Consider the following 24364-nt stretch of genomic DNA (forward strand, 5'->3'; position numbering starts at 1 on the left):
GGCAAGTTAAATATTTTTATAGCTACTATTTTTACAGAAATTTTAAAAACTTATTACTTGCATAAAGCTCATATATAGACTACAGTGACCTAGGTTTAGTGATAACTGTCTTTAAGAATTATAACAAAATTATGAATGGATCCCTCCTATTGGTAGCTAGTAGGCTACTGAATTCATCAGTCCAGGACCGAGTACATCTTCTCCATGTGCTGTCTGATCATCTCTATGTTGCATGACCAGCAAGACTACTTCTATCTGTTATTACTATTCAGTTAAAGTACACGTTGAAAATAAAAGCTATACTTCCTTACTTTCCGGACATCTCACTGTTTACCTTTATCCACTTATAAAGGTAATCTAAATGTTATTTTTAGTAGGTATTTACCTATTCAATACTGGGATTCTTCATTTAAACAAAAAATCTGAACTCTCGATTGCTCACCTACTAGAGATCCTACTGAACAGGATGTTCAATGGAAATTTAAGATTACCGACTCCAGGACTTCTAGTGCCCAACACTAGAGGGCCCCATTCACACTGCAATATATATAAATGATCCTCCAATTTTAGCAGCGTTGCTTGAAGTGGGACAGTGTGATGTTCTTATATCAATTATTATCTCTACCTCTAACTCCACCTCAATCCATCTAGTTAAGTAGTCAGGTCCCAAAGAGGCAGAGTGAGGGAGTAGACTATTTAGACAAGCTGGCTTATGTTGCTCATATTTATTCAGTTTTCCCTGAAAATCTACACAATGAGGATGTACAATATAATTATTGCATGCAATTTAGTCAACCATTAAAAACTAATACCTCTCTCATCAAAATACACTAAAAGGGTATGATAGTTTACAAGTAATATTAAGACAGGAACCATCTCTCATTTTCTTATTTCTGCATGCCTGCAGCCCAATGAGAGTCTAGCACATAATATATAAGCTAATACATAATCACTGAGTAGATATAGCCAGTAAAAGCATTATAAGTCAATATTTTTTTGTACATAAAGGAAAAAACCCTCTAAGTACTCTGATTTTTGAAGTGGAATTAAATGTGGTTTTTTTTTTATACATATTAAGATGATGCTGATGTCAAAAAGTAGTTTTCTGAAAAAAAAATCTGTAAGTGTTTTTTGGGTTTTTTTTTAGTGTTTTCTGTTGGCTGATAAAGTGAAATAATCACAATAATCCTCAAAAGAACTTTTGCTTTTGCATTTGTTTTTTTGGTCGGTCATGGGGCTTGAACTCTGGGCTTGGGCACTGTCCTTGAACTCTTCAGCTCAAGGCAAGTGCTTTATCGCTTGAGCCACAGTGCCACTTCCGGTTTTCTAGTGCTCTACTGGAGATAAGAGTCTCACGGACTTTCTTGCCAGGGCTGGCTTTGAACCAGGATCCTCAGATCTCAGCCTCCTGAGTAGCTAGGATTACAGGATGAGCCACCGGCGCCCAGCTTCTCAAAAAAACTTTTAATTAACAATGCTTTATCTACAGCTTGTTAATCAATATACAATGAAACAAATCTCATTAAACAGATTATCTCATTACCAGTGGACAACATATATACATTTATCCACTTGTTTGACATATTCAGATCTTATAGAAAATTGTTCAAAGAAATAACTAGTATTAAGTCACATGTTAATTTGTAATGGTGACAGACTTAAATAACTACCACTGCAAGATATGCAATGGACCAAATTAAGCCATTCACAATATAAAGGTTTATATAGTAAAAGCCATAGATAAAACTCATCAAAATAGGAATAAACCCTATTTTAAAGTTGAAATATACAGATACTTTCTTGTTAGTGTTTTAAAATTATTTTCATCATCAATGAAACTTTTGCAGTCAATTTTTTGGCTTCTATTATCATATCAAACATTAAATATATTTATGATAATGGAACTTTTGATAGTAACATGTCTATAAAAGTACAAGCAGTACACAACTACAATGTTATAAATCTGTCAGAAATAACAAAACAAAGCATCAATTGCCAAAAAGACAGTCCCTTATTTTGTCCTTGTATATCATAAGCTTAAATCTATTATGTCTGTATTAAGACTATAAAACAGCAACTACACATTTCCCAGCCACAAAAATAAATTGTTATTGTAAATAGTCTCCAATACTATGTTAATGACAAGCCATGAAAAAGAATGTGACATACAGAAACTCTTGTTTGGCTGTACTTGTAGGAGATGTGGGGAAATCCTCCAGTCTAAGATTCGATGCGGGGGAAAAAAAGCAGGAAAGAGAAAGGAAGCAAATGAGCATCCATATATAAATCAGTTACACAAAAGCAAGCAGCTGGAAAGCTCTAATTTCCCCACCTTAAAGTTTTCCTTCAAAGTATCTTTCAAGCTACTTTTATGCCATTGTCATTAAGTTGAAATGAAATGTCAAAGAATAAATTCAAACAGTAGTAATACTGTGAGGTTGGTCATGCCAAGTGAGTAACTTCTTTTTCTTTTTCCTTTTTTTTTAATTGTGAAAATACCATAGAGAGGGGTTACAATTACATGGGCGAGATAATGAGTGTATTTATTATCAAGCATTATTGCCTCTTCCTTTGTTTCCCCTTACCAATAAAGAATTTTACCTAGGAGAGGGGAAACAAGAAATATAAACTATGTAACACTTAAAATAAAACACTCTTGGAGATGTTGGAATAACTCACTCCTAGATATGAGGAAGAAAGGGATGGGAAGAGATAGAGATGAGCCAGCCTAGGCACAAGGAGATTTTACCTCAAAACAAATAACAGAAAAAAAAAGTCTGGCATAGTGATACATATCTGTAATCCTAAATAGGCAGAGAGGAAGAGGTAGTTGGACTGCAGTCTCAGACCTTATCTGAAAAATAAACTAAAGAAAAAGGGCTAGAGGAATGACTCAAGTTGTAGGGTACTTGCCCTAAATTAAAACCCCAGTATCAACCCCCCCCAAAAAAAAACTTTAAAAAAACGCAAAAGTCCTGTTTTATAAATACTGAGATTATTTGAAGCTCTTCTCTTATGAGGTAACACAAATAGAGAAACCCAAGAAGATGGAGTAAATACAAAGTGACAGAAATTTGGTCTGTTTTCTGAATAGTTCCAAAGTTAAAGAGTCTACAAAGAAATCATGGAATCTGTGTGTGTCAGAGAGAAGGTTAGGAATAAGGGAGAATAACATAGTCAAATGATCAAATCTATTGATAATGAATTGGGGATTTGGTTATCACATATACAGGTAGTCATTATCAGAACAAGTAAGAACAGATCTAAGACCAAAGAAAAGGTAAGAGTGAAATAAAAGCTTATATATACCTGTTTAAAAAAACATTACCTTTCTATAACATTTTAAAAACTTCCTTGTTAATTCAATGTAAAAATGACAGGGAAAAGTTTTTAAATCCACTGTGAAAGTGAGTAATCTGAGAAACGTATAGACTTGGCCTGTAATTTTGTTTTAATTAATTACTTGAATTACACAAACATTTGCTTGTTTTATATTAAACAGAAATTTATACTGTGCCCAAGTTCCCCATTAGGTAATCTTACAATGTATTGAGAGTTAGGCTATATTGGCAGGTAAAGGGAAAGAACAGGTGGTAAAACAAATTTCAGGAAGAAAAACAATTATCTTTCTAAAACCATTTTATTTGTGGATATTCTGAATGATAGAATCTCAACATTTGAAAATATTGTATATAAATTCCAAAATCAACAAGTATGAGTTCATCCAAAGAGTTTCAAGTTACCTATAAAAAACAAGTATAAGAAGAAGAAAAAAAAAACAGACTGCAGGGATAGCTCAAATGGTAGGACATCTGCCTACCAAGCATGAGGCCCAGGGTTCCAGCCCTATTACAAGCAAGAAAAAGAAAAAGGAAAAGAATAAAAATAAACACACTTACTGTATATTTGGTGTAATTCCTTCAAGCAGCACAATATTCACTCCACCAATATGAGCAGTGGCACATGTCTCAGTCATCTTTTGATGTAAAACATCTTAAATGTAAGAAAAAACAATAATTTGATTTCTGGAAGTAATTGTACTTCATATTAAAATCGCTTACTGTTTATAATATTCAGATGCAAAAGAAAATTGTAAAGTCACAAAACTATCCAACTATTTTCAGATTACTCTAAAAAATGTCTTTCTTGCTGCTTATTTCTCTGTAATCATATATACATACATATTACATATAAAACTTAGGATAATGCAAAATATACATCATATTATTATTCACTCATTCATTAAATAGCTTATCAGTATTTTTTTTTCTACTGGCACTGGGCTTGAAATCAGGGTCTGTAAAGCTTGGCTCTTTCACTCAAGGCCGGTGCTCTACCTTTTGAGCCACAGCCCCACTTCCTACTTATTGGTTAATTTGGAGATAAGAGTTTCATGGACTTTTCTGCACAGGCTGTGTTCAAACCTAGATCTCTGATCTCAGCATTCTGAGTAGCTAGGATTACAGGTATAAGCCACCAATGCTTGGCAAATGTGTGTGTGTTTGTGTGTTTAGGTGTGTGTACAACAAGCATGTGTGCGCACTTATACACACAACGCATGAACTCAGAGCCTTATGCTCTCATATGGCTTTTCTGCTGAGTTCTACCACTTAAAGTCATACTTCCATTTCCAGTATTTTTAATCTCAAAAATAACAGTGCAGAGAAAACTTGAAAAATAAACATCTGTTAGAGGGAAAACCACATAAACTGTCTCTATCATTTCATATAATTCCTGTTATCTTCATGGAAGAAAATGTATTAAAGACAATAGAGAAGGTAAATCTCACTGAAGATATAAGCATGCATGAAATACCACGGTAGGACCACTTTGTATAATTACTATACACTAAAGAAAATAACTGACTATAATGTATGGCATGTTCTGTTGGGGGTGGATACCAGTGAAAGTGGAAAGAGTAAGAAGATATGGTGAAGAATGGTGAATATGGTATAAATATTTTATATGCGTGCATGAAAATAATGAAACCTGTTGAGGCTGCTTGAAGAAGATGGTGAGGAGGAATGAGGGGAGTGATACAGGGGGTAAATTTGATCAGGAGACATTATACATATTATACTGTACCACCAAAATATGCTATTAAAATAAATTATAAATAAATGTTTAAAAAACAAATGATTCACACATTGCATTTGGTATATTTCCATATTAATATATTCTCTATATACCTTTTAATGGGTAAACTATAAACTGTCATATAGCTATAAAAATAACAACAAATACTTAACACCAGACATTTGCTTGCTTCTCTTTTTTTTTTGGTTGGTCATGGGCTTGTAATCTGGGCCTGGGCTCTATCCCTCAGCTACTCAGCTCAAAGCAAAAGCTCTACCACAGCACCACTTCTGGCTTTTTCTGCTTATATGGTGCTGAGGAATCAAACCCAGGGTCTCATGCATGCCAGGCAAATACTCTACCACTGAGCCACCTTCCCAGCCCTGCCTGCTTCTCTATACAGACATCTTCCTACACAATGTTTTTGTGCAAAGTAGGACTTGTTTTCCTGCTTAGTTTGTAGAACTGGAATTTCTGAGCAAAAGGATCAATGTAGTTTAAAACCTATTAATAAAAACTATTTGTTTATGTTTGGAAATGTCTAACATATTCATTCAGAAGTGAATGACATATCCATTTCCTGGTTCTCCCCCAAACAAGGCAATGTATTACTAATTTTTGTTAAACTGATTTTTTAACCAATTTCAAGAAAGTTATGTCAGTGTAGTCAGATGAATTTATGTGTATTCTTTATGCCCTCTGATTATATTTTTAAGGAGGAGCTGATGTGTTTGTAGTTTTCTTAGCAACTGATTATTTGTCTAATTCCCCTAGAGAATTTTCTTTAGTATTATATAATTTTTAATTTAAAGTTAGTTTTTGAGAAAATTTTACTTAAGAGTATAAAATATAATAGAACAGGGTACATGGTGAAAACAAAGTTCAAGATTATATGGACAGTAAATATTTGACAACCACAAAGTTAACAAGACTTTCCTCTTGTTATTTATCAGGCTATTTTTTACAACCAGAAAGAAAAGATCCTGATCTTGAAGCCCTTGATACAAGGAGTTCTGTACTGCACTTCCCACTGATTCCAAGCCTTTGATTTTACTTTAGCATCTCGGAAATGTAGATGTGTTTGACAATTGAAGGCATCAGATCAAATCTGACATTATTTTCTTTCTGTGATAAAATAATGGTGCATTTTTGGTTTCCTAATTTGAAATACCATCATTTGTTTGATCATTCTTGAAATAAATGGAATAGTTTCAGCCACTCAAAAATTTTCTATCAGCTGGCAGAACTTCTTATGGAGAGTTACAAGATTTCTATAGTGGTACTGAAGAAAATTTCTGCACAATTTTCATTATTTTCTTGAAGTTTTCAGGCACTAGAGACATCTTACCATACAACACTAAAAGACGGTCAAGAATAAGTCTCTCCAAAGCTGGTTATGTACACCTGTAATCCTATCTACTTAGAAGGCAAGGATAGGGAGGACTGCAGTTCAAGACCAGCCCCAGCAAAAAGTTGGCAAGACCATCTTAACCAATAGTTGGGTTCAGTGTGAGTGCCTGTTGTCCCAGCTACACAGGAGTCTGAGATTGGAAGGATTATCATTCTGGGCCAGCCCAGGCAAAACATGGTCATGAGGCTCCATCTTAACATTAAAAAGAATGGGTGCGGTGATATACACCTGCTATCCCCATTCTGGTGGGAAATATAAATAAGAGGATCATAGTTCAGGCTGGCCTGTACAAAAAGAAAGAACTCAAAATAACCAGAACATAAATGGCTGGAGGTATGGCTCCAGTGCTAGAGTACCTGCCTACCAACCCTTAAGCCTTGAGTTCAAATTCCAGTACCACCTCAAAAAGAAAGACTGTTAATAGGGCTTTGGGGCATTAAATACATTAGATCTGTATTTATGTGTGTTCCCAATACTTTCCTTAGGTATCAAAAGTTGCCTCAATTAATTCACTGAGATTTGTGTTACATTTAAAGTCCTTGTTACTTTACCTCAGAATTCTGTTGTTTCACTTTCTAAACAAATACTGCCAAGTAGGAATTTCAGAAACACAGCACTGGTTTCCTTCAGAAAAAGTAGCACTATGAGCCAGGCCACCGGTGGCTCACACCGGTAATTTTAGCTACTCAAGAGGCTGAGATTTGAGGATTGCTGTTCAAAGCCAGCCCGAGCAGGAAAGTCCATGAGGCTCTTATCTCCAATTAACCACCAAAAAACCGGAAGTGGCACTGTGGCTCAAATGGTAGAGCACTCACCTTGTGCTGAAGAGCTCAGGATAGTGCCCCAGGCCCAGAGTTCAAGCCCCACAACGGACAAAAAAAAAAAGTATCACTGTAATATTAGAACATCCTTTTACCTTTCATCTTTTCCTTAAGAGTAAAACTGCCATGGATCCTTTTCAGCTCTGACTCCATTGTAAGACCCCCAATATCAGCCTCAAGGTGTGTGCGGTTCACCATCCCTATCCCAAACACAATTAAAGTAACATGTTGGGGCTCAGCTGTCACCAGGCTGCGTTTCCTCTGCGTCTTAGTCAAACTGTTGTTGTCTTGTTCATTCTCAAACACAACTTTACATGTTGGCTCTGTAGGGCTTCGAACACCTTTATCAGCAAATGGAAAAGATAGTTTTAGAAATAAAAACTGCAAAATAGACAAACATTCCAAATACCATGTTACTTTTCTTTCCTTAACACTTCCAACCTGCCTGCTTTCTCCTCTGCCTTACCAAAATGATTTCATTGCTTTTCCATATTTTCCAAATTACCTATTAAAAATATTTGTGCCAGATATGTAATTGAAGGTTATCTAAATCCTTCCAGAGCATACTGTGTAAGAGTTGAGTGGACAGGAAGTAGGGTAGTAACATTTGAATATTGTCACTACTTTCTCTCCAAATGATTGCCAATTTCTCTGTATTTCATCTCATTATAACATCTTTTAGCGCTACTGCTAAAAAAGAAACTTTAAGATGCTAAAAATCGTTACCTGCTGGTCCAAATGTCTCAGAAGATTTTTCCAGTATGCCTGTTGGGTCTGAGATGAGAGAGTAGAAGTTGAGCAGTTTATACATGTTCTGCCAGCACTCTGCAGAGGGCTCACTTTGCTCTGACACTGTAATGGAATCAGAGTCATCCATATGGATGGTCATGTGATCCACCACATCCTTGGAACCTTTCCTAGACACTTTTGAAGTCCGTCTTTCAGATCTTCCCAATGAGTTTTTGTTTCGGGATTCCTTCTTGCTATTCTCATTGTTGGTCCGTTTGTTCTTAGCATTATTGACTCGATTGGTACCATTAAGACTTCCTCTAGAACTTCGGCTGAAATCGGATGAGCGAAAATCCCGATGCTTTCTGGTTTTGAAGGTGGGTGTTGGGGAAGCTGACCCGGCTGTGTATCTACTAAGTTTAATGTCAGTTTGAGTGGCTTTGATGTCATCTATCATTGTACTAAACTGATGAATAAGACGAACCAAGGCCATGTCTACGTGCTGGCTTATTGACTGACAGGAGATGGTAAAGTTACAGTGGAAAGTGTTGTAATAGCGCTTGTTGAGGTCATGAAAGGAAAGTGCACTGGTTGGGTTCTGAGGTGTGCACACCGACTTCTCCATCACCACTGCACTGATACTGAAGGTCTCCAGCATTAATGCTGGCTTGAACTCAAGTGGAGGAAGGTTCACATGGCCTTGCCTAAAACATTCCAAACAGAACAATGTTTACTTCCTCTTTCTTGAACTGTGCCATTTTACTAATGTACAACACAAAACAAAACAAAAAACAAACTCTCATCCTTAAAGTGAAATGTACTGCAAATCCTGGAAATGATTTTAGCAAGAGATCCAGCAAGGGCATTCTCAGAAAGCCAGGATTCCTGTCAGCAGCAGCTTTTCTTCTTTGCTTTATCAAAATGACTTAATTTTTCTAACATATTCCCAATTAGCTACTCAAAAATAACTTGTGCCAGACATTTTAATTGAAGCTCCATCTCTCCCTTGTTGATTTACTCTATACTTGGTTAACAAGTGAGAATATTATGCTATGGGATAAGAAGAAGGAAAAAAGTATTCCAACTATTCTTTAGTAAGGTTTATACAAAGCATTAAGCAGTTTTTATATGTTTCTAATGTTTCACATATTAAATTCTCATTTTTCTTTGTTCATTGTTCTATACATTAATAATAAGCACTGATGTCTGACATACATCTCTCCATGTTTCAAAATAAATTTTTCCCATTAATCTTTACAATCTTAGAGTTTCAACCTGTACAGTAGTTGCTGTGGTACCACACTGTTGTAAAAAGTTAAGGATTCCCAGTTTTTGATTGAAAAGAACACAAACAGCTAGACACCGAAGACTCAGGCCTGTAGTCCTAGCTACTCAGGAAGCTAAGATGTGCAAACTAAAGCTCAAAGCCAGTCTAGGCAGAAAAGTCCCTGAGTCCTATCTCCAATTAGGCAGCTAGATGGAAGATGTGACTCAAGTGGTAGAATGCCAGTATCGAGAGAAAAGCTAAGGGACCTGAATTCAAGTTCCAGTTGCAGCACAAAACCAAAACAAAAGAGACAATCTAATTGCTTTGTCCCAATGTTATTGGAAAATCCTCAGATATTCTGACTTGAAACAAAATTTTAGAAAGCCAAGTTTTTCCTGTTTAATTCTACAGAATGTTATAAAAAACTAATTTTATTAAATTATATAAACATTTAAAAGATTTCAGGTGAAAAATATAATTTACTTAGCTATATACTAGAAATGTGTACTTTTATTTTACCTCCATGCCCAAGCACAAATAGAATGAAACTGTTACAAAAGTGCCATCATAAAAGCTGCCATAGTCCACTATTCCTATTCACATCAACACACACACCCAGCTGGGCACTGATAGCTCATGCCTATAACCCTAGCTACTCAGGAGGCTGAGGTATATTATTTCTTGTGTACACAGTGAAGAAACTGAAGAATTATTCATGAAATTACAGAATAGCAGGTGAGCTACATTCAGTATTATTGCATATTTGATCTGCTGGCTATATTCACAGTATGACTTCCTATTTCTAATAATAACAGGACTTGCTAAGGTACAAATACAAAAAAATAATTTAAGACCATAAAAATTTACCTGCTGCAAGATAAGTATATAAATGAGCATAAATATTAATAGACTTCAAAAGACTTGTACATGTGCCAACGTGATACACAAATATGCTCAAATCAGATCTCAGGAAGCTGAGATTTGAGGATCGCAGTTTGAAGCAAGCCAGGGCAGGAAAGTCTGTGAGATTCTTAACTCCAATTAAATGCAAAAAGCCAGAAGTACATTTAGAACTTAGGTGGTAGAGTGTTAGCCTCGAGCAAAAATCTCACAGGGATAGCATACAGGCCCTGAATTCAAGCCCCAGAACTGGCAATCTTGTGCAAGCAAGCACATGCACACACACATGCATGCACATCACCCACACATACTCAAAAGTACGCTTCTCCATCATATTAATAACCAGATATTCTTAAGAAAATTCAATACTAATTTATTCAAATTATCTACTCATTAAGATATTTACAATTGGTTTCTCATTAGAATGAGAAGACAGAAAAGTTTTTAAAGGTTACTGCAATTCATGCTAACATTTTAATATAAAAATGCAATTGACACCTTCTTGCTCTTTTTCCTTTTCTCTCTTTAGCCGTGTCTGAGTCTACAATGTCTGCTCGGAGACAGTCCAAAGTTCCTGAGAATGAAAGGTGTTCTCCGAAGTACATCCGATAGCAGAGTGGCATCGAGTCCTGTGACTGGATTCCTGTATGACTCAGGAGGGGCTTAAAAACAACCTGGAAGACATTAACATCCATAGGACCATGTACTCTATCCGACCACAGTACTACTAGTTACTATTAGTGTGAAGAAACATACTTCTTTATTCTGCCTAAGCGTATGAAAGTTTAACTTATACAACCTCTTACTTTTAAAAAGGCATATAGAGGTAGAGATAGATATACTCTTTACATCCTTTTTTTTTTTAAAATTTGATATATGAGCTTCTAAAAATAGTTTATCTGTAACTCAAGTTCATCAAACAGACCAAGTGTTCAGGTCTGAAGCACTGTGATCAATCATTGTTACTATTCATTCTTTCCCTTTCATGTTCCCCAGCCCAAACCTGAGTGCTACCCAGTGCTTTTCCTCCTAACTCTTCTACTATCCATTCTTCCTTAGTGAGCTTTTCCTTAAGCTTAAAATGACTTATCCAAATGGACAAGAATCATCTATACAGTAAGATCCAAGTACACACTTTCCCTTGTCCTAGGTCCCTTTATCTGTCTGGTCTGTCTGTCTGTGTCTGTCTGTCTGTCCATCTGCCCACCCACCTGCCCGCCCGCCTGCCTACCTACCTACCTACCTACCTATCTACCTATCTATCTTGTGCTTGGGAAGACATGTCCCTTTGGTGGCAATAGAGGCCTAGAATATAAATTCCAACAATTTTCCTCTAGTCTAGAAGTCTAGGGAGAAATCTCCTTTTATTCTCGATTAGGAGGCTCTTTCATACTCAGATGGCACACTCCTTTCAGGCTCTTTCTTAGGTTTGATCTTTCATCCTAATGGAAAATTTCTTCTAAGTTTAAAAAATCTTATATCTTTCCTAATTTTGTTTCCCTTGTTTGTTTATGCCCTCTGGCTAACCCTCCATATATATTAGGACTTTAGTTTTGAACTGCTTTTCTCCTTTTTCTTTTTCATTCCAATAACTTTGCTACCTATGAGATGACAAGACCAACATTTTAGCTCCTAAGTTATAGGGCATCCTTGTCTCTACAACCTGGACATAAACTCCATTGTAGCCACTTCCTAGACTACACACTACAACTCTTCACCATTCTTTTCTTGTATATCTATAAAGGATCATTCCTTTTCTACTCCTATTACTAACTTTAATATTGACCTAAATCCTTAACTAGACAGATCCTTAATACTATGTGTCATTCTTGCCAGGGGCCTGAAGTCAGCAATCTTCTCATTCACTCCAACCTTTATATATTTCTAAGTTACTTTACATAGTTTTTCATTTTTTGACTTATACATAAAAATTATACGTATCAGCGAGGCACAATTGGCTAAAGCCTGTAACTCTAACTGCTTCAGAGGCAGTAACTGAGGCCAGTTTGAGGCCAGCCCAGGCCAAAATAAATACTTGTGAGACTCCATCTTGACCAATGCCTGGGTACAGTGGCATATATCTGTCATCCTAGCTACAAGATAAAAGTCCCATGCACTCATCATCTCAGCAACATAGAAAAGCATAAACAGGAGGAAAGCAGTCCAGGCCTGCCCAGCCATAAAGTAAGAAAGACCTTATCCAAAAGTAATAAACACAAAAAGGGGCTGATAAGAGTGGCTCCAGTGATATAGCTCCTGACTAGCAAGTATGAGGACCTGCGTTGAAACCCTAGTACTACCAAAAAAAGTTCAAAAAGTAAAAAAGCAGATTTATGGAGTATCATGTGGTATTCTAATATTTATATAGACAAATGTAAAAGGTAGGGTAAATATATCTATCCTCCCCAAAAGCTGTCATTTCTTTATGGTGAAAACATTCAAACTCTATTCATTTAGTTTTATTTTTTATATACAGTGCATTATCATTAACTGTTGTCCTCCCATTGTGCACTACAACATCAAAACTTCCTTCTTCTATCGAAGCATAATTTAGTACTAATCGGTCTTTCTCCATCCTCTCTTTTTTTTTGGGTCCGGTCATGGGGCCTGAATTCTGGGCCTGGGCACTGTCCCTCAGCTCTTCAGCTCAAGGCTAGCGCTCTACCACTTGAGCCACCGCACCACTTCCAGATTTTTTTTCTTTCTTCCTTATGTGGTGCTGAGGAATCGAACCCAGGGCCTCATGCATGCAAGGCAAGCGCTCTACCACTGAGCTACCTTCCCAGTCCTCCATACTCTCTTCCCACTATCCCCCATCTCGTGTAACTTCATCTGCTCTCAATTTTTAGGTGATTAAGATTTCTGTATTCTGCATATGAGTGAAATCATTTAAGTATTGTTTTTCAGTGTCTATATTAGTTTACTTAACATAATAATCTCTAGTACCAGCCATACTGTCACAAATGATAGAATCCAACCATATTGTCACAAATGATAGAATCCCACTCATTTTATGGCTGAAAAAATATATATATATATCACATATGGTTTATATACATATGTATGTATATATGTATGATATATATCAATGTGATGTATATCATATATATATACATATATACATATATGCATACATACATACATATACCACACTGTCTTATTTAATTGATGGAAAGTGAGACTACTTCTACTAACTGGTTATTGTGAAGAGTTGAAGAGTGCTGCAATAAACATAAGAGGCTATTCCTGTTGTGCACATGAAGGCTCTTAGCAGGCAGATACAGAGTAAACACCTGCAGTTACCTGATGGCTCCAGGTGCTAAGTATTGCTGAAGGAGTAGTACTTGGGCTAGCCTACCTGTGCATCAGCAAGCTGAACAGCAGGAAAGCCTTGGTTTGCCTCTTCTACTCCTGCCACATCATCCTGACTCGTGCTATGCTGAGAGTGTGTCCCGTCCAAAGTGTTCTGGTCACTCGACAGGACAGTGTTGAAATCAGAGGCTGAGGGTATTGTAGGCAGATTGGGTGCAACACCTATCAGAGTACATTTTCAAGAATAAAATGTAACTTACTAGAAACAGGAACAACATACACAATAAACTTCTGAAGCCTATATTGTAGTGCCATTCACTGCCAAGCCATTTAAAGTTAAAAGAAAAATTAGTATTTCAAGGTTATTTTGCAGAACTTACTAGTGAAAAATGAAATTATACTCCCAGAAAACATCAAGTCATCTTTTACATATATCAAGAGTCAGTCAGTGCAAAAGGTACAATTTGTGGTTGGAAGGTCTGTGAAAGCATTTTCTGTCACATTGGCATCACACTGATGAAGCAAAGTGTAGGCAGTCACAGAGCTACAGAAGGCAGTTGCAGCAGGGTAAAGGCCATACACATCTCATATCATACACATGCTTTCTGGGTCAGAAGAAAGCTAGGCTGGAACTACTTCTTTTGCTTGAACTCCCGTTTTTATTTAAATCCCCATGTAAAGGACGAACAATAGGGGAAACATTACATTTTGGTCCTCTTGAAATTTATGTTCCGTCTGTCAGTAATGAAACTACTACCAGAAAGTGTCATCTTCCTATCTTCTTCAGCCAAGGGCCATACCAAAACCAGCACGCATTTCTGGATTGAAGGTGGCTCACACCAGCAACAGGGCTGGGTAAGTAGTTACCCAGAAACCATTTTTTATATTTTCTGTCTGAAAAGCATTTGTGATTCAAGTACTGTGACAAGAATTAATTTCAGCTGTTTAGCGTAATTAGAATCAAAGAGCACTTCAATATTCTTTTTAGTATAAAGGAAAAGTTTACATTATAAGAAACAATATGTACTTCATAAACTTGGAAAATTAAAAAATAGAAAGGGAAAAGTAGGTCCACTTATTTTTCTGCAAATAGCCTCCAGTTCTTTGATGAATTTCTGCCAGTCTTATTTCTTCAGTCACATATTCTTCAAAAATAAATAGATCTTATTTGTCTCCCTCTCCTTGAGAAAAAGAATTTTATTTTATTCCTCTTGGTACTTCTTTAGACTTAAAGATTTGTTAAGTAACTATAAGGAATATAGGAATAACAGTTATTATGTCTCCCAAGAGTTTTAGTAAACTAAAAATACTTTCTATGCTGTAAGTACATAGTGTTATAATTAGATTTTTCATATTGTCATTTGTCACCTTTTTAGTGTGTAAAAACTAAATCAGCAATATTAAATATTAGTTGCAAACCCCCCAAATTATATTTAGCCCATCTCTTTCCACAAGAACACTTGAATGACTGCTTGCTACCCTCTCAATAGCAGTACTAACTGAGACATTTATAAATAGGCCAATTTCAACCAAAATAGTATTAAATGCCTTACTCTTTGGAATTAGCTTCCAAAACAGTTTTTTAGAATAAATACATGTGCTGCATAGGCGGTTAAACTAAGTAAGATAACTTAATACCTGTTGGAAGACTATTGTGGCCCGATTTTGTAACAGGAGATTCTTGTACCACACTTCCTCGATTACCCACAGCATTTGACATCCAATTATAGAAACTCACAGATGATGGCTCAGATAGCAAAGGATGCTCAGAAAGCATATCAGTGGCCACTGTATTTCCTGAAAAGAAGTTTACTGAGTATAGAATTATTTATGTACTAAGGAACAGAAAATGAGATTTATGTAATTATTTTCAAAGGCTAAGTTAAAATGTCCTCTTTTGTGGAGGACAAATGTTCACAGCCTGATGTTGGTATTTGGAAACTAATGCATTAATAGATAATTTTTAAAAATCATAACAGCGTAGTGATTCTATGTTAGTTGATCTAACCATAGACCTCAACAAATGTCCAGGTTAACATCAGGCCAGTAGTACAATTTCAAAATGAAAATAAAGATACCAAAGGTTATAAATAGAATGACTGTCTTCTATAATATTTTCTGAAAAATAAAATACAATATAAAATATTAGTTACATCACTAAAACATACACATGTTTTCATCCTGTCTGTTTTTAATTCCCCCATAAAGATTAAGTTCATAGTTATCAGAACTGGGAGATGTACCTGTCCTTGTTAGGGAGCTACTTTTTACAGCTGCACTACTTCTCTGAGGAGTTCCTTCCAGAAGGTTGTGTAGGCTTGGGAAGCTTCCAGTCAGGTAGCTGAGCAGGCTCTCCTTCCTTGGACTCTCCTTTACTGGCATCCCAGAACGTCCAACATGGACTGGAGAATCTGTAGCAGTGTCTCCACTGGTGTAGCTCAGAGAGTGATAGGGGTGGATGCCCTATAGAAGGAACAGTTCATGGGTTCATGCTTCTCTACATATTGCTGAGCCACTTACAATTATCAGAACTGTCGCTCTTACTCTTTACATGGATACCAGAAACGATTCTACCCACTAAAACTGTGGTGTGTCTCAAGTGTATGCAAGCATGTTTTGTAGTTCTACAGTACAATACAAAGGCCTACTTTTATTATCAGTATTATATTGACGTATGATCCTTTATTTGAACAATATAATTATTTCCCTCCTAAATCTGAAAAGGAGTTTTTGGCAAACATACAGGTACAACAGATGTCAACAGACTGTAGGAAATAAACTACTAGTAAATAACCTAAGGAGCAGTAGATAGAATATCAGAACTTCAGAAAGTCATAGGCTGAATATTTAAAAAACAGCCCAACTGATAAAAAAAAAAACAAAAAGCAAATTGTTGGTTATTTACTGAACCAGAAAACTAATACCCAGACACAATATCCTTTATATAAAATTTTCCCTCAGCCAGGTAACTTTGCACACTGAAAAACAGTCCTTATGTACTGAAAGTAACCTGTAACATACTATCAAACTACAGTCTATGTCCTCATAGAAACTAGAAAAGTTTTTTCTGCCTTAAGCAGCCTTCCCTGAATTTTTTAGTGAAGGTGAGAATAAACATCTACCTGGAAGGAAACCAGGGACTGTTGAGAACAAAACCTGGTGGAGAGCAAACAGAGCTAAGTTTGTACAGAATGGAGAAGAATGGTGAGAATGGCTATATACTAACTGTGAAGTTTCATAAAATTTGATTTAATCTCTAACAAGATTACTCCTACCTCACAAAAGTGATTTATATAACCAAGTAAGTGGAAAGTCAGATTCTTTTAACCTATATGCCTAAATCTCTCCATAAGTCTACTAGACCTTCTAGTAACTTAATTTTTGAAAACCTGCTAAAATCTGATTCTCTAGAGATCACTAAAACAAAAAAATTCTAGGAATTTTAATAAAAAATAAAGAAGATAGCATTTTGCAGTCTCTATCTGCTGTTACATCTAAGGTTATAATTGCCTATCCATTTAAAATATACTATAAAAGATGTTATAAAAAGATAAATACACTATAAGAAGATAGTTATTTTATATGATCAGAGCTACAAACAGCATTATGCCTTTAAAAAGAATACATTTTTATATATGTACTTTTTTCTGTGAACTGCTTAATATTTTTTGTTTCTGGACTTTCTCAGTGATTATAACAATGTTATTCCCCCTTGTATCTATTTGGGTTACAACTTTTTCTATGTAGAAAACTTAAACTTTAATATGGCCAAAATTCTAAACTTATTTTATTTGCGGTTAGATCATCACCACCATTATTATTTTGGTAGTAATAGCATTTGAGCTCTAAGCCTCACACTAGCCCTTAAGCCATACTCTTACCCTTTTTGCTTTAGCTATTTTTCATTTAGGGTCACACACATTCTTGCACAAGCCAGGTTTGGACCACAATCCTCCAAACTCTACCTCCTTTGTAGATGGGATTAAGATAAGAGTCTTGCTAACATTTTTTGGAGGGGAAGGCCCTGGGCCAGCCTCACACTGCAATCCTCTGGAGCTGTGATAACAGATGTTAACTACCACACCTAGCTTGGATTCTGAATACAATTCTCAAAGAAATGAAAACTATTGATTACTGTCTTCAGTGCTCAGAAAAGGAATCTAGAAAAGAAAAAAAAAAACAGAACTCCACAAAATGTATTAAATGACAGAATGCACTAGGCATTTTTTTCATGTCCTAATTCTGTTTACTTCTTTCAACAGTCCCCCAGCAGAAGTTACTGTGAATATCTCTACCCTACAGAGAACGAAACTGACACAAAGCAGTTCAAAGCACCAAATGGTAGTATGACTCTCTTCTGGAGTGGGGAGAGGGGATCTGACCACTTTTTTTTTCCCTTTTGTGTTATTTATTAATTAGATTTATGTTACTTGAAATATCTGCCCAAAGATATTCTATTACGATAAGAAACAGAATGTTACTAGAAATTTTAAGAGATGGAAATAAATAAACATACATGACAAAGGGCTGGGAAGGTGGCTCAGTGGTAGAGTGCTTGCCTTGCATGCATCAGGCCCTGGGTTCAATTCCTCAGCACCACACGGACAGAAAAAGCTGGAAGTGGTGCTGTGGCTCAAGTGGTAGAGCCCTAGCCTTGAGCTGAAGAGCTGAGGAACAATGCCCAGGCCAGAGTTCAAGTCCCATGGCCAACAAAAATATTTTTTAATTAAAAATAAATAAATAAGTCATGATTCATTTTTAATATGCAATTAAAATTTTAATATCTAATTTAAAGTGAATCGTGAATTATTTATTTATTTTTAATATTGAGTGTGCTTCAGTGAAGAAATTATTTTTCAGAAAAGGTACTTAAAAACAGAAGTAAAATCTAGTCCACAGAAATTCAGAATCCACTTAATTATATCTTTTTGTTTCCAAAAGTTCTTATTTAATGCAATAGTTTTCTTAAAAAAATTTTTTTTATCTTTAAGTAGTTGTTCTTCTTTAACCTAAACCAAACCTGATCATGCACTGCCCAAAAGGCTTCTCACTAAAACAGACAATTATTAGCTTACGAACATTTCAGTATTGGATTTTATTGTATAAAATAGTAAAATAAAAAGAAAGAACTAAGACTTGATAGTTAAAATACTTATTGTTCAATTCTAATTCCTGATAATATAGTTTTTAAAGCAATATAGACATTACATTCTAAACAGTCACACAGTGAGAACAAAGGAGGATATTCTTATATGTCTTGTATATAAGTTTATCTGATTTGGGGAGAAGAAGGGGAAGCATAGAAAAGGTGAACAAATTCAGACACTATGTTGGAAATGTACTATACAACGTGGGGGAGAAAAGGGTTAGGAGGGAAAAAACTGTGAGAAAATGAGGGAGGGAGTGACACTGTTCAAAAGGAAATGTACTCAATACCTGACTTATGAAACTGTAATCCCTCTGTGCATCATCTTTACAATAATTTTTTAATTAAAAAACAAATACAAACATTGCAAGTCACTTATCCAGTTGATTTCAACATAAGAAACTACTTGAGTACATATGGTAGATACCTAACATATATCTGAAGCATCAACATTTTAGGTCTTCACTGTAAGTCAAAATTATCTTTAAGTAAAACCAGCAGTTTAATATACCTTTATCTTTAATGCAGAGTCACTGTGGGTATGCGTTTTAGAAAGCTTCCTCATGATTTCGGCTCCAGTAACTGGCCCAGAACTACCAGGTGGCGGCCGGTTGGCTATTCCTTCCAGTAACATTGTGTGTTCACTGACAGTGGCTGAAAGTGTTCAAAAGAAAAAAGTGACATGTATTATCACAAGTTCTCTTGAAACTTAGCCCTAATATTCTGGGTTGAATAATATAATCAATTTTCATAATGTGACAAACTATAAAGGTTACTATAATATCTACTTTTATTTTCCTTTTATTTCCCAGTCTTAACCTCTTACTCTGTCCCCATAAAGGAACAGTTTCTATTAAAATTTTCACAGATAATGCAAAAATTAAATCAATTTCAAGAATGTTCACAAGGGCTGGGAAGGGGGCTCAGTGGTAGAGCGCTTGCCTTGCATGCAAGAATGTTCACAATGCTGAAGACTAACACAGTCATATATGGGGATCAAGGGGATATTTGCTGTACTGTTCTTTCAACATTCACATATACTTGAAATTTTAGAAAAGAACAAAATCTAGCCTAATCCTTAAAATATATTTTTTGAAGTTATAAAAAAAAACTGAGCTGGATAAAGTATATCAACATTTTGAAAGCTCTAATTTAGGACTACTATTATTTCCCATAGTACTGACAGTATTTTTTCACAGTATTTTAAGACAAAACTTTTCTTGCCATACATCCATAATAAAAATTAACTTTGCAAAGAACTAAACTTAATATGTATGTTTGAAAGTCAATATGTACATTTCAAGCATACATATATACTTTGTTCAGGCAAAACCATCTTAATAACAAAACTACAGACTCAGAACAGAACCCCAAATTTACTCAAATACTAGGTAATAAAATAAAGGCTTATTTAATAACAAATACATAAACAAATACTATTTTTAAAAGGAGATGGAAGGGTTTCATTCAAAACATTTCTGTTATCCAGGCACCGGCTCACACCTGTAATCCTAGCTATTCAGGAGGCTGAGATCTGAGCACTGTGGTTCAAAGCCAGCCCGGGCAAGAAAGTCTGTGAGACTCTTATCTCCAATAAACCAATAGAAAACCAGAAGTGGTGCTGTGGCTCAAGTAGTTGAGCACTAGCCTTGAGCTGAAGAGCTCAGGAACAGCACCCAAGCCCAGAGTTCAAGCCCCAAGACCAACAACAACAACAAAAATTGTGTTACATAAAGATGTCTTTTGACAGTATGGATAGTGAGAGATTTTGGAAAGAGATAATATTTATTAACCAAGCCCATGGCATCCAGTTTTCTCTCCATCACACTACTATATTGAGCAGGGAAGGAATGACTGCTGTACACTCTGAATGGTTCTGGTATTGGTGATGGCTTTCTAACTTGTGTTAATATCTTGATCTTTTTTATATTTTGAAATACCTAATAAAATGAAAACAACTAAAATGAGAAGTCTATTGTATATCATAAAATCAAACTCATGAAATCTACATAAAGATGCCAATATATTTGGGTTACCATTTATTTGGATTAACAAAAACTGTATCTGGATAATTGAGCAATGACACTTTCAAGTTTGGGACACAAACTATTAAAGTTAACACAATTACCATCTTATCAAATATAATCTCTAGCTGAAGGATTTTCTTGTATTAGTAATTTTTTGTTGTCATTTAACAAGATAGATTATTAATATACAGCCTTATTAATGGAAGACAGATGTTATCTGAGCAAAGCATAAATAGTACTAAATAATACTGAAGCACGCATACTTTTGAGAACCTTATGCTAAAATTACCTGCATCAAATTCAAACTCTGCCCCATCAGCACTGGTATCACTCTGAAGCCCACCCCCATTGTCTAGACCAAGGCCATCTTCACGTTCATGGTCCACAGCTGCTGGAGGTTTCAGAGGCTGAGCTGGTCTGTGCAAGCTGACTCCTTTAAAGGCTGGTGTCACCACAATGAATTTCATCCACTGTCGGGCCAGTGCAACCAGGCCTTTCTTTAAAGTTACCAGAGCAGGAAGCCCATCACTCTGTAACACCAATGGGAAGTTGTAAGTAAATTAAGGGAATCAGTCTCCTCTGAGAGGTTTGTATACATTTATTCACTTAAATCCCTAACTCTCCTTGTAGAGATAAAGAAAGTGAAACTTAGAGATCACATAGTTTGCTCACAGTTTGCTCCTGGGAACTCCTTGTTCCTCTAGCCAATCTTCCTTTCTTCCTTCGAAGAAAGGGATTCATCCTTTACCAGTTTTTCACTCAACTTACCACACTGAGAAATCTCATCTGTATCCACAGCTTCAAAGAACATTGTTACTCTGGCAACTCCTAAATCACTGTTCTCTACTGGCCTACATTTCTCATCACATTTATCCTTTGGACTCTCCCCACACATCTAGAACCTGAGGTCAGTGTTCCTGCAACAGGACAGTCCTGGAGTTTGAACTCAGTGCCTGGGCACTGGCTCTGAGATTTTCTGCCCAAGACTAGCTCTCTAACATAGCTCTATTTCTGGCTTTTTTGGTAGTTAATTGGAGACAAGACTCTCATGGACTTTTCTACTCAGACTGGGTTCAAGCTACAATCCTCAGATCTCAGCCTTTTAAGTAGCTAGAATTACAAGTATGAGCCACTGGAGACGCAACAGGCACAGTTGCCTTCTACAGCTTTAGTAACTTACCATTGTAGCATCCTCAATGATGGAGTAATTTGCCTGGTGCAAGTAGTGGTGCAGTATATTACAAAGTAAACAGGAAGGATTTTCTTGGAGAAAGCGGGCAACTTTTGTAAGTCTATTGTATTTACTTCTGAGGGGGAAATGTACACTTTTGTTCTGAAACCAAACAACAACAACAGATTGAGAATGACATATATAAATGATCCTACATGGCTAGTAATTAAGAACTTGCTGGTTTGATATTCTCCAATAATTATTACCAACAAGGAAACGCTTTCAATAATAAAAGTATGTGTGATTTCTTATACAATTGAAAGATATACCTCTAATGCTTCTGTCATTATGCATCCCATGACAGCACAAATTCTCAACGTTCCCTCAGTTTCTAGCTTGTTTAAGGACGACTTGAGCTGGTCGATGGGAACAAGCCAAGCTCCAACAGCTGGAGTTGCAGTGCTTAACAGGTTCAGCTGCCTTTAAAAGAAATTGTAAGACAAATCAATGTTTGCAATTCAACCAGTCTCCCACATCTATGGTTCTCACTGGCTTGTTGCTGTTACTCTTTTGAGACAAGGTCTCCCTATGTAGCTTAGGCTGGTCTCAAACTTGCCATCTTCTTGCTTCAGGCTCCCAAGTACTATGAATGCAGGCTGTGTCACCATGACTGGCCCTATTGGCTGTTTTATTCAGGTAAGATTACTTTCTTTTCCTTTTATTATTCATGAATTAAGAAAAAGTATAGAATACCAAAAATGGCTTTCAGGAAAGGAGAAAAATTATCATAGTTAAAAAGAGTAAACAAAAGAGATAGGAAGTTGATCAGTTGAGACAGCTGAGGCAGTGACAAAGGCATAAGTTAAACTAAAGTACTAACAGAAAAAAATGAGTTAAATAAAACAAGAAATAATGTCTACATAAAGTATGAAGTGGGACAGGTAGGAAAAAATTAAGAATTAGATACATCAGAAAGACTATTTGAAAAATGAAGAACTGTATGCTATTTGAAATAAAGAAGAAATAACAATGAACAGTACTACACTTTTAAAACTTTTTACCTAGAAAATGCATGCGTGGGAGATCTGACATTGGTGGGAGCTGCAAAACTAAACCAAATTTCCTTAATGGTCAACTTCATGCTACATGAATCTGGAGGTGGAGGCATTAGCGGTAGGTCTTTTTTCAAATCATCAGATTCAACTCCTTCATCCTGTATAAAATAAATGCCAGAAACTTATTAATGTATAGCTTGCTTAAAACTACAGAGGTATGTACTAGTGATTTAAGAAAAATAAAACCTTTATTAATCAGGTTTTACAGATAACCATTTCACATAAAACTGTTGTCAACTTGGTTAATCTAAATTAATTGAATCTAACTTGGCTGAATCTCTGAAGTATCTGTGGATCCCTCATATCTCCAAGGAGTATAGTCTAACTACCAAGGATAAGTGCGCATTACAAAACACAATCAAAAACTGTAAAACTAAAGAGCTTCAAGTTATCACTTCAGTCACACTTTGGAAGCTGACTGCTACTTTTTACAGATGAAGGAAGTAAGAGAAAGAGGTCTGTGATGTCTCATAACTTGCCATGCAGAACAGGTGACAGAACTGAAGTCCTACTACAAATGTGATTTCCATCTAAACAGAGTATTTTAAACTTCCCATTAAATGTCATAACAATACTACTACATGCTTAAGTAATGAATATTTTATAATTAAAAAGTTAATCTAAGTGCTACTATAATGAATGATAGGAATAATACTTTTCAAATGTGTAATTCACTTTCTGAAAAGGAAGGTAATAAGGAGATTATTAAGAAACAAAGTCTCTGACCAGATAGTCTCTGTTCACTTTCAGGTTTTACTGGTTGAGATAGGGAAAGATCTTCATTTTTTATGAGAAATCCAGAGAATGAAGCATACCCACAAAACAGCTTTGAATCTTACTATATCATAGGTAAGTATAAAAGTTGAAGTTAAGAAATAGGAGTGTAAACATGCAGAAATGCTCAACCTCACTAGGCATAAAAGAAATGCAAATCAAAAACATTGAGATACCACCTCACCCTAGCTAGAATGGTTATAATCAAGAACTCTAAGAACAACAGATGCTGGAGGGGATGTGGACAGAAGGGAACCCTACTGCATTGTTGGTGGGAGTGTAAACTTGTTCAACCACTTTGGAAAGTAGGATGGAGGTTCCTCAAAAGACTACACATAGAGCTCCCCTATGACCCAGCAATCCCACTATTCGGCATTTACCCAAACGCTCACAAACAAGACCATACTAAAGCTACCAGCACAACTATGTTTATTGCAGCATTATTTATGATAGCTAAGATATGGAACCAACCCAGATGCCCCTCAGTAGATGAATGGATCAAGAAAATGTGGTATATAGGGGCTGGGAAGGTAGCTCAGTGGTAGAGCGCTTGCCTTGCATGCATAAGGCCCTGGGTTCGATTCCTCAGCACCACATAAGCAAAAAGAAAAAAGC

At 36.0% G+C, this 24364-nt stretch overlaps 1 protein-coding gene across 4 annotated transcripts in view; it reads right to left on the reverse strand.

Moving 5' to 3' along the window:
* Positions 1–24364, reverse strand: part of Kiaa1109 (KIAA1109 ortholog) — a 150657-nt gene that overhangs the window by 58208 nt on the left and 68085 nt on the right. For all 4 annotated transcript variants that reach the window (XM_013022153.1, XM_013022156.1, XM_013022155.1 and 1 more), the window contains exons 33-44: positions 22922–23073; positions 22190–22340; positions 21870–22022; positions 20979–21219; positions 19174–19316; positions 15760–15979; positions 15155–15313; positions 13563–13738; positions 10703–10878; positions 8035–8741; positions 7404–7649; positions 3900–3993 (exon numbers count right to left, since the gene is read on the reverse strand). In XM_013022153.1, coding sequence (XP_012877607.1) covers positions 3900–3993; positions 7404–7649; positions 8035–8741; positions 10703–10878; positions 13563–13738; positions 15155–15313; positions 15760–15979; positions 19174–19316; positions 20979–21219; positions 21870–22022; positions 22190–22340; positions 22922–23073 — 2618 coding nt within the window. The remainder of the gene's footprint in view (positions 1–3899; positions 3994–7403; positions 7650–8034; positions 8742–10702; positions 10879–13562; positions 13739–15154; positions 15314–15759; positions 15980–19173; positions 19317–20978; positions 21220–21869; positions 22023–22189; positions 22341–22921; positions 23074–24364) is intronic.

The sequence above is a fragment of the Dipodomys ordii genome, unplaced genomic scaffold, assembly GCF_000151885.1.
Source record: "Dipodomys ordii isolate 6190 unplaced genomic scaffold, Dord_2.0 Scaffold60, whole genome shotgun sequence".
NCBI classification, from domain to species: domain Eukaryota; kingdom Metazoa; phylum Chordata; class Mammalia; order Rodentia; family Heteromyidae; genus Dipodomys; species Dipodomys ordii.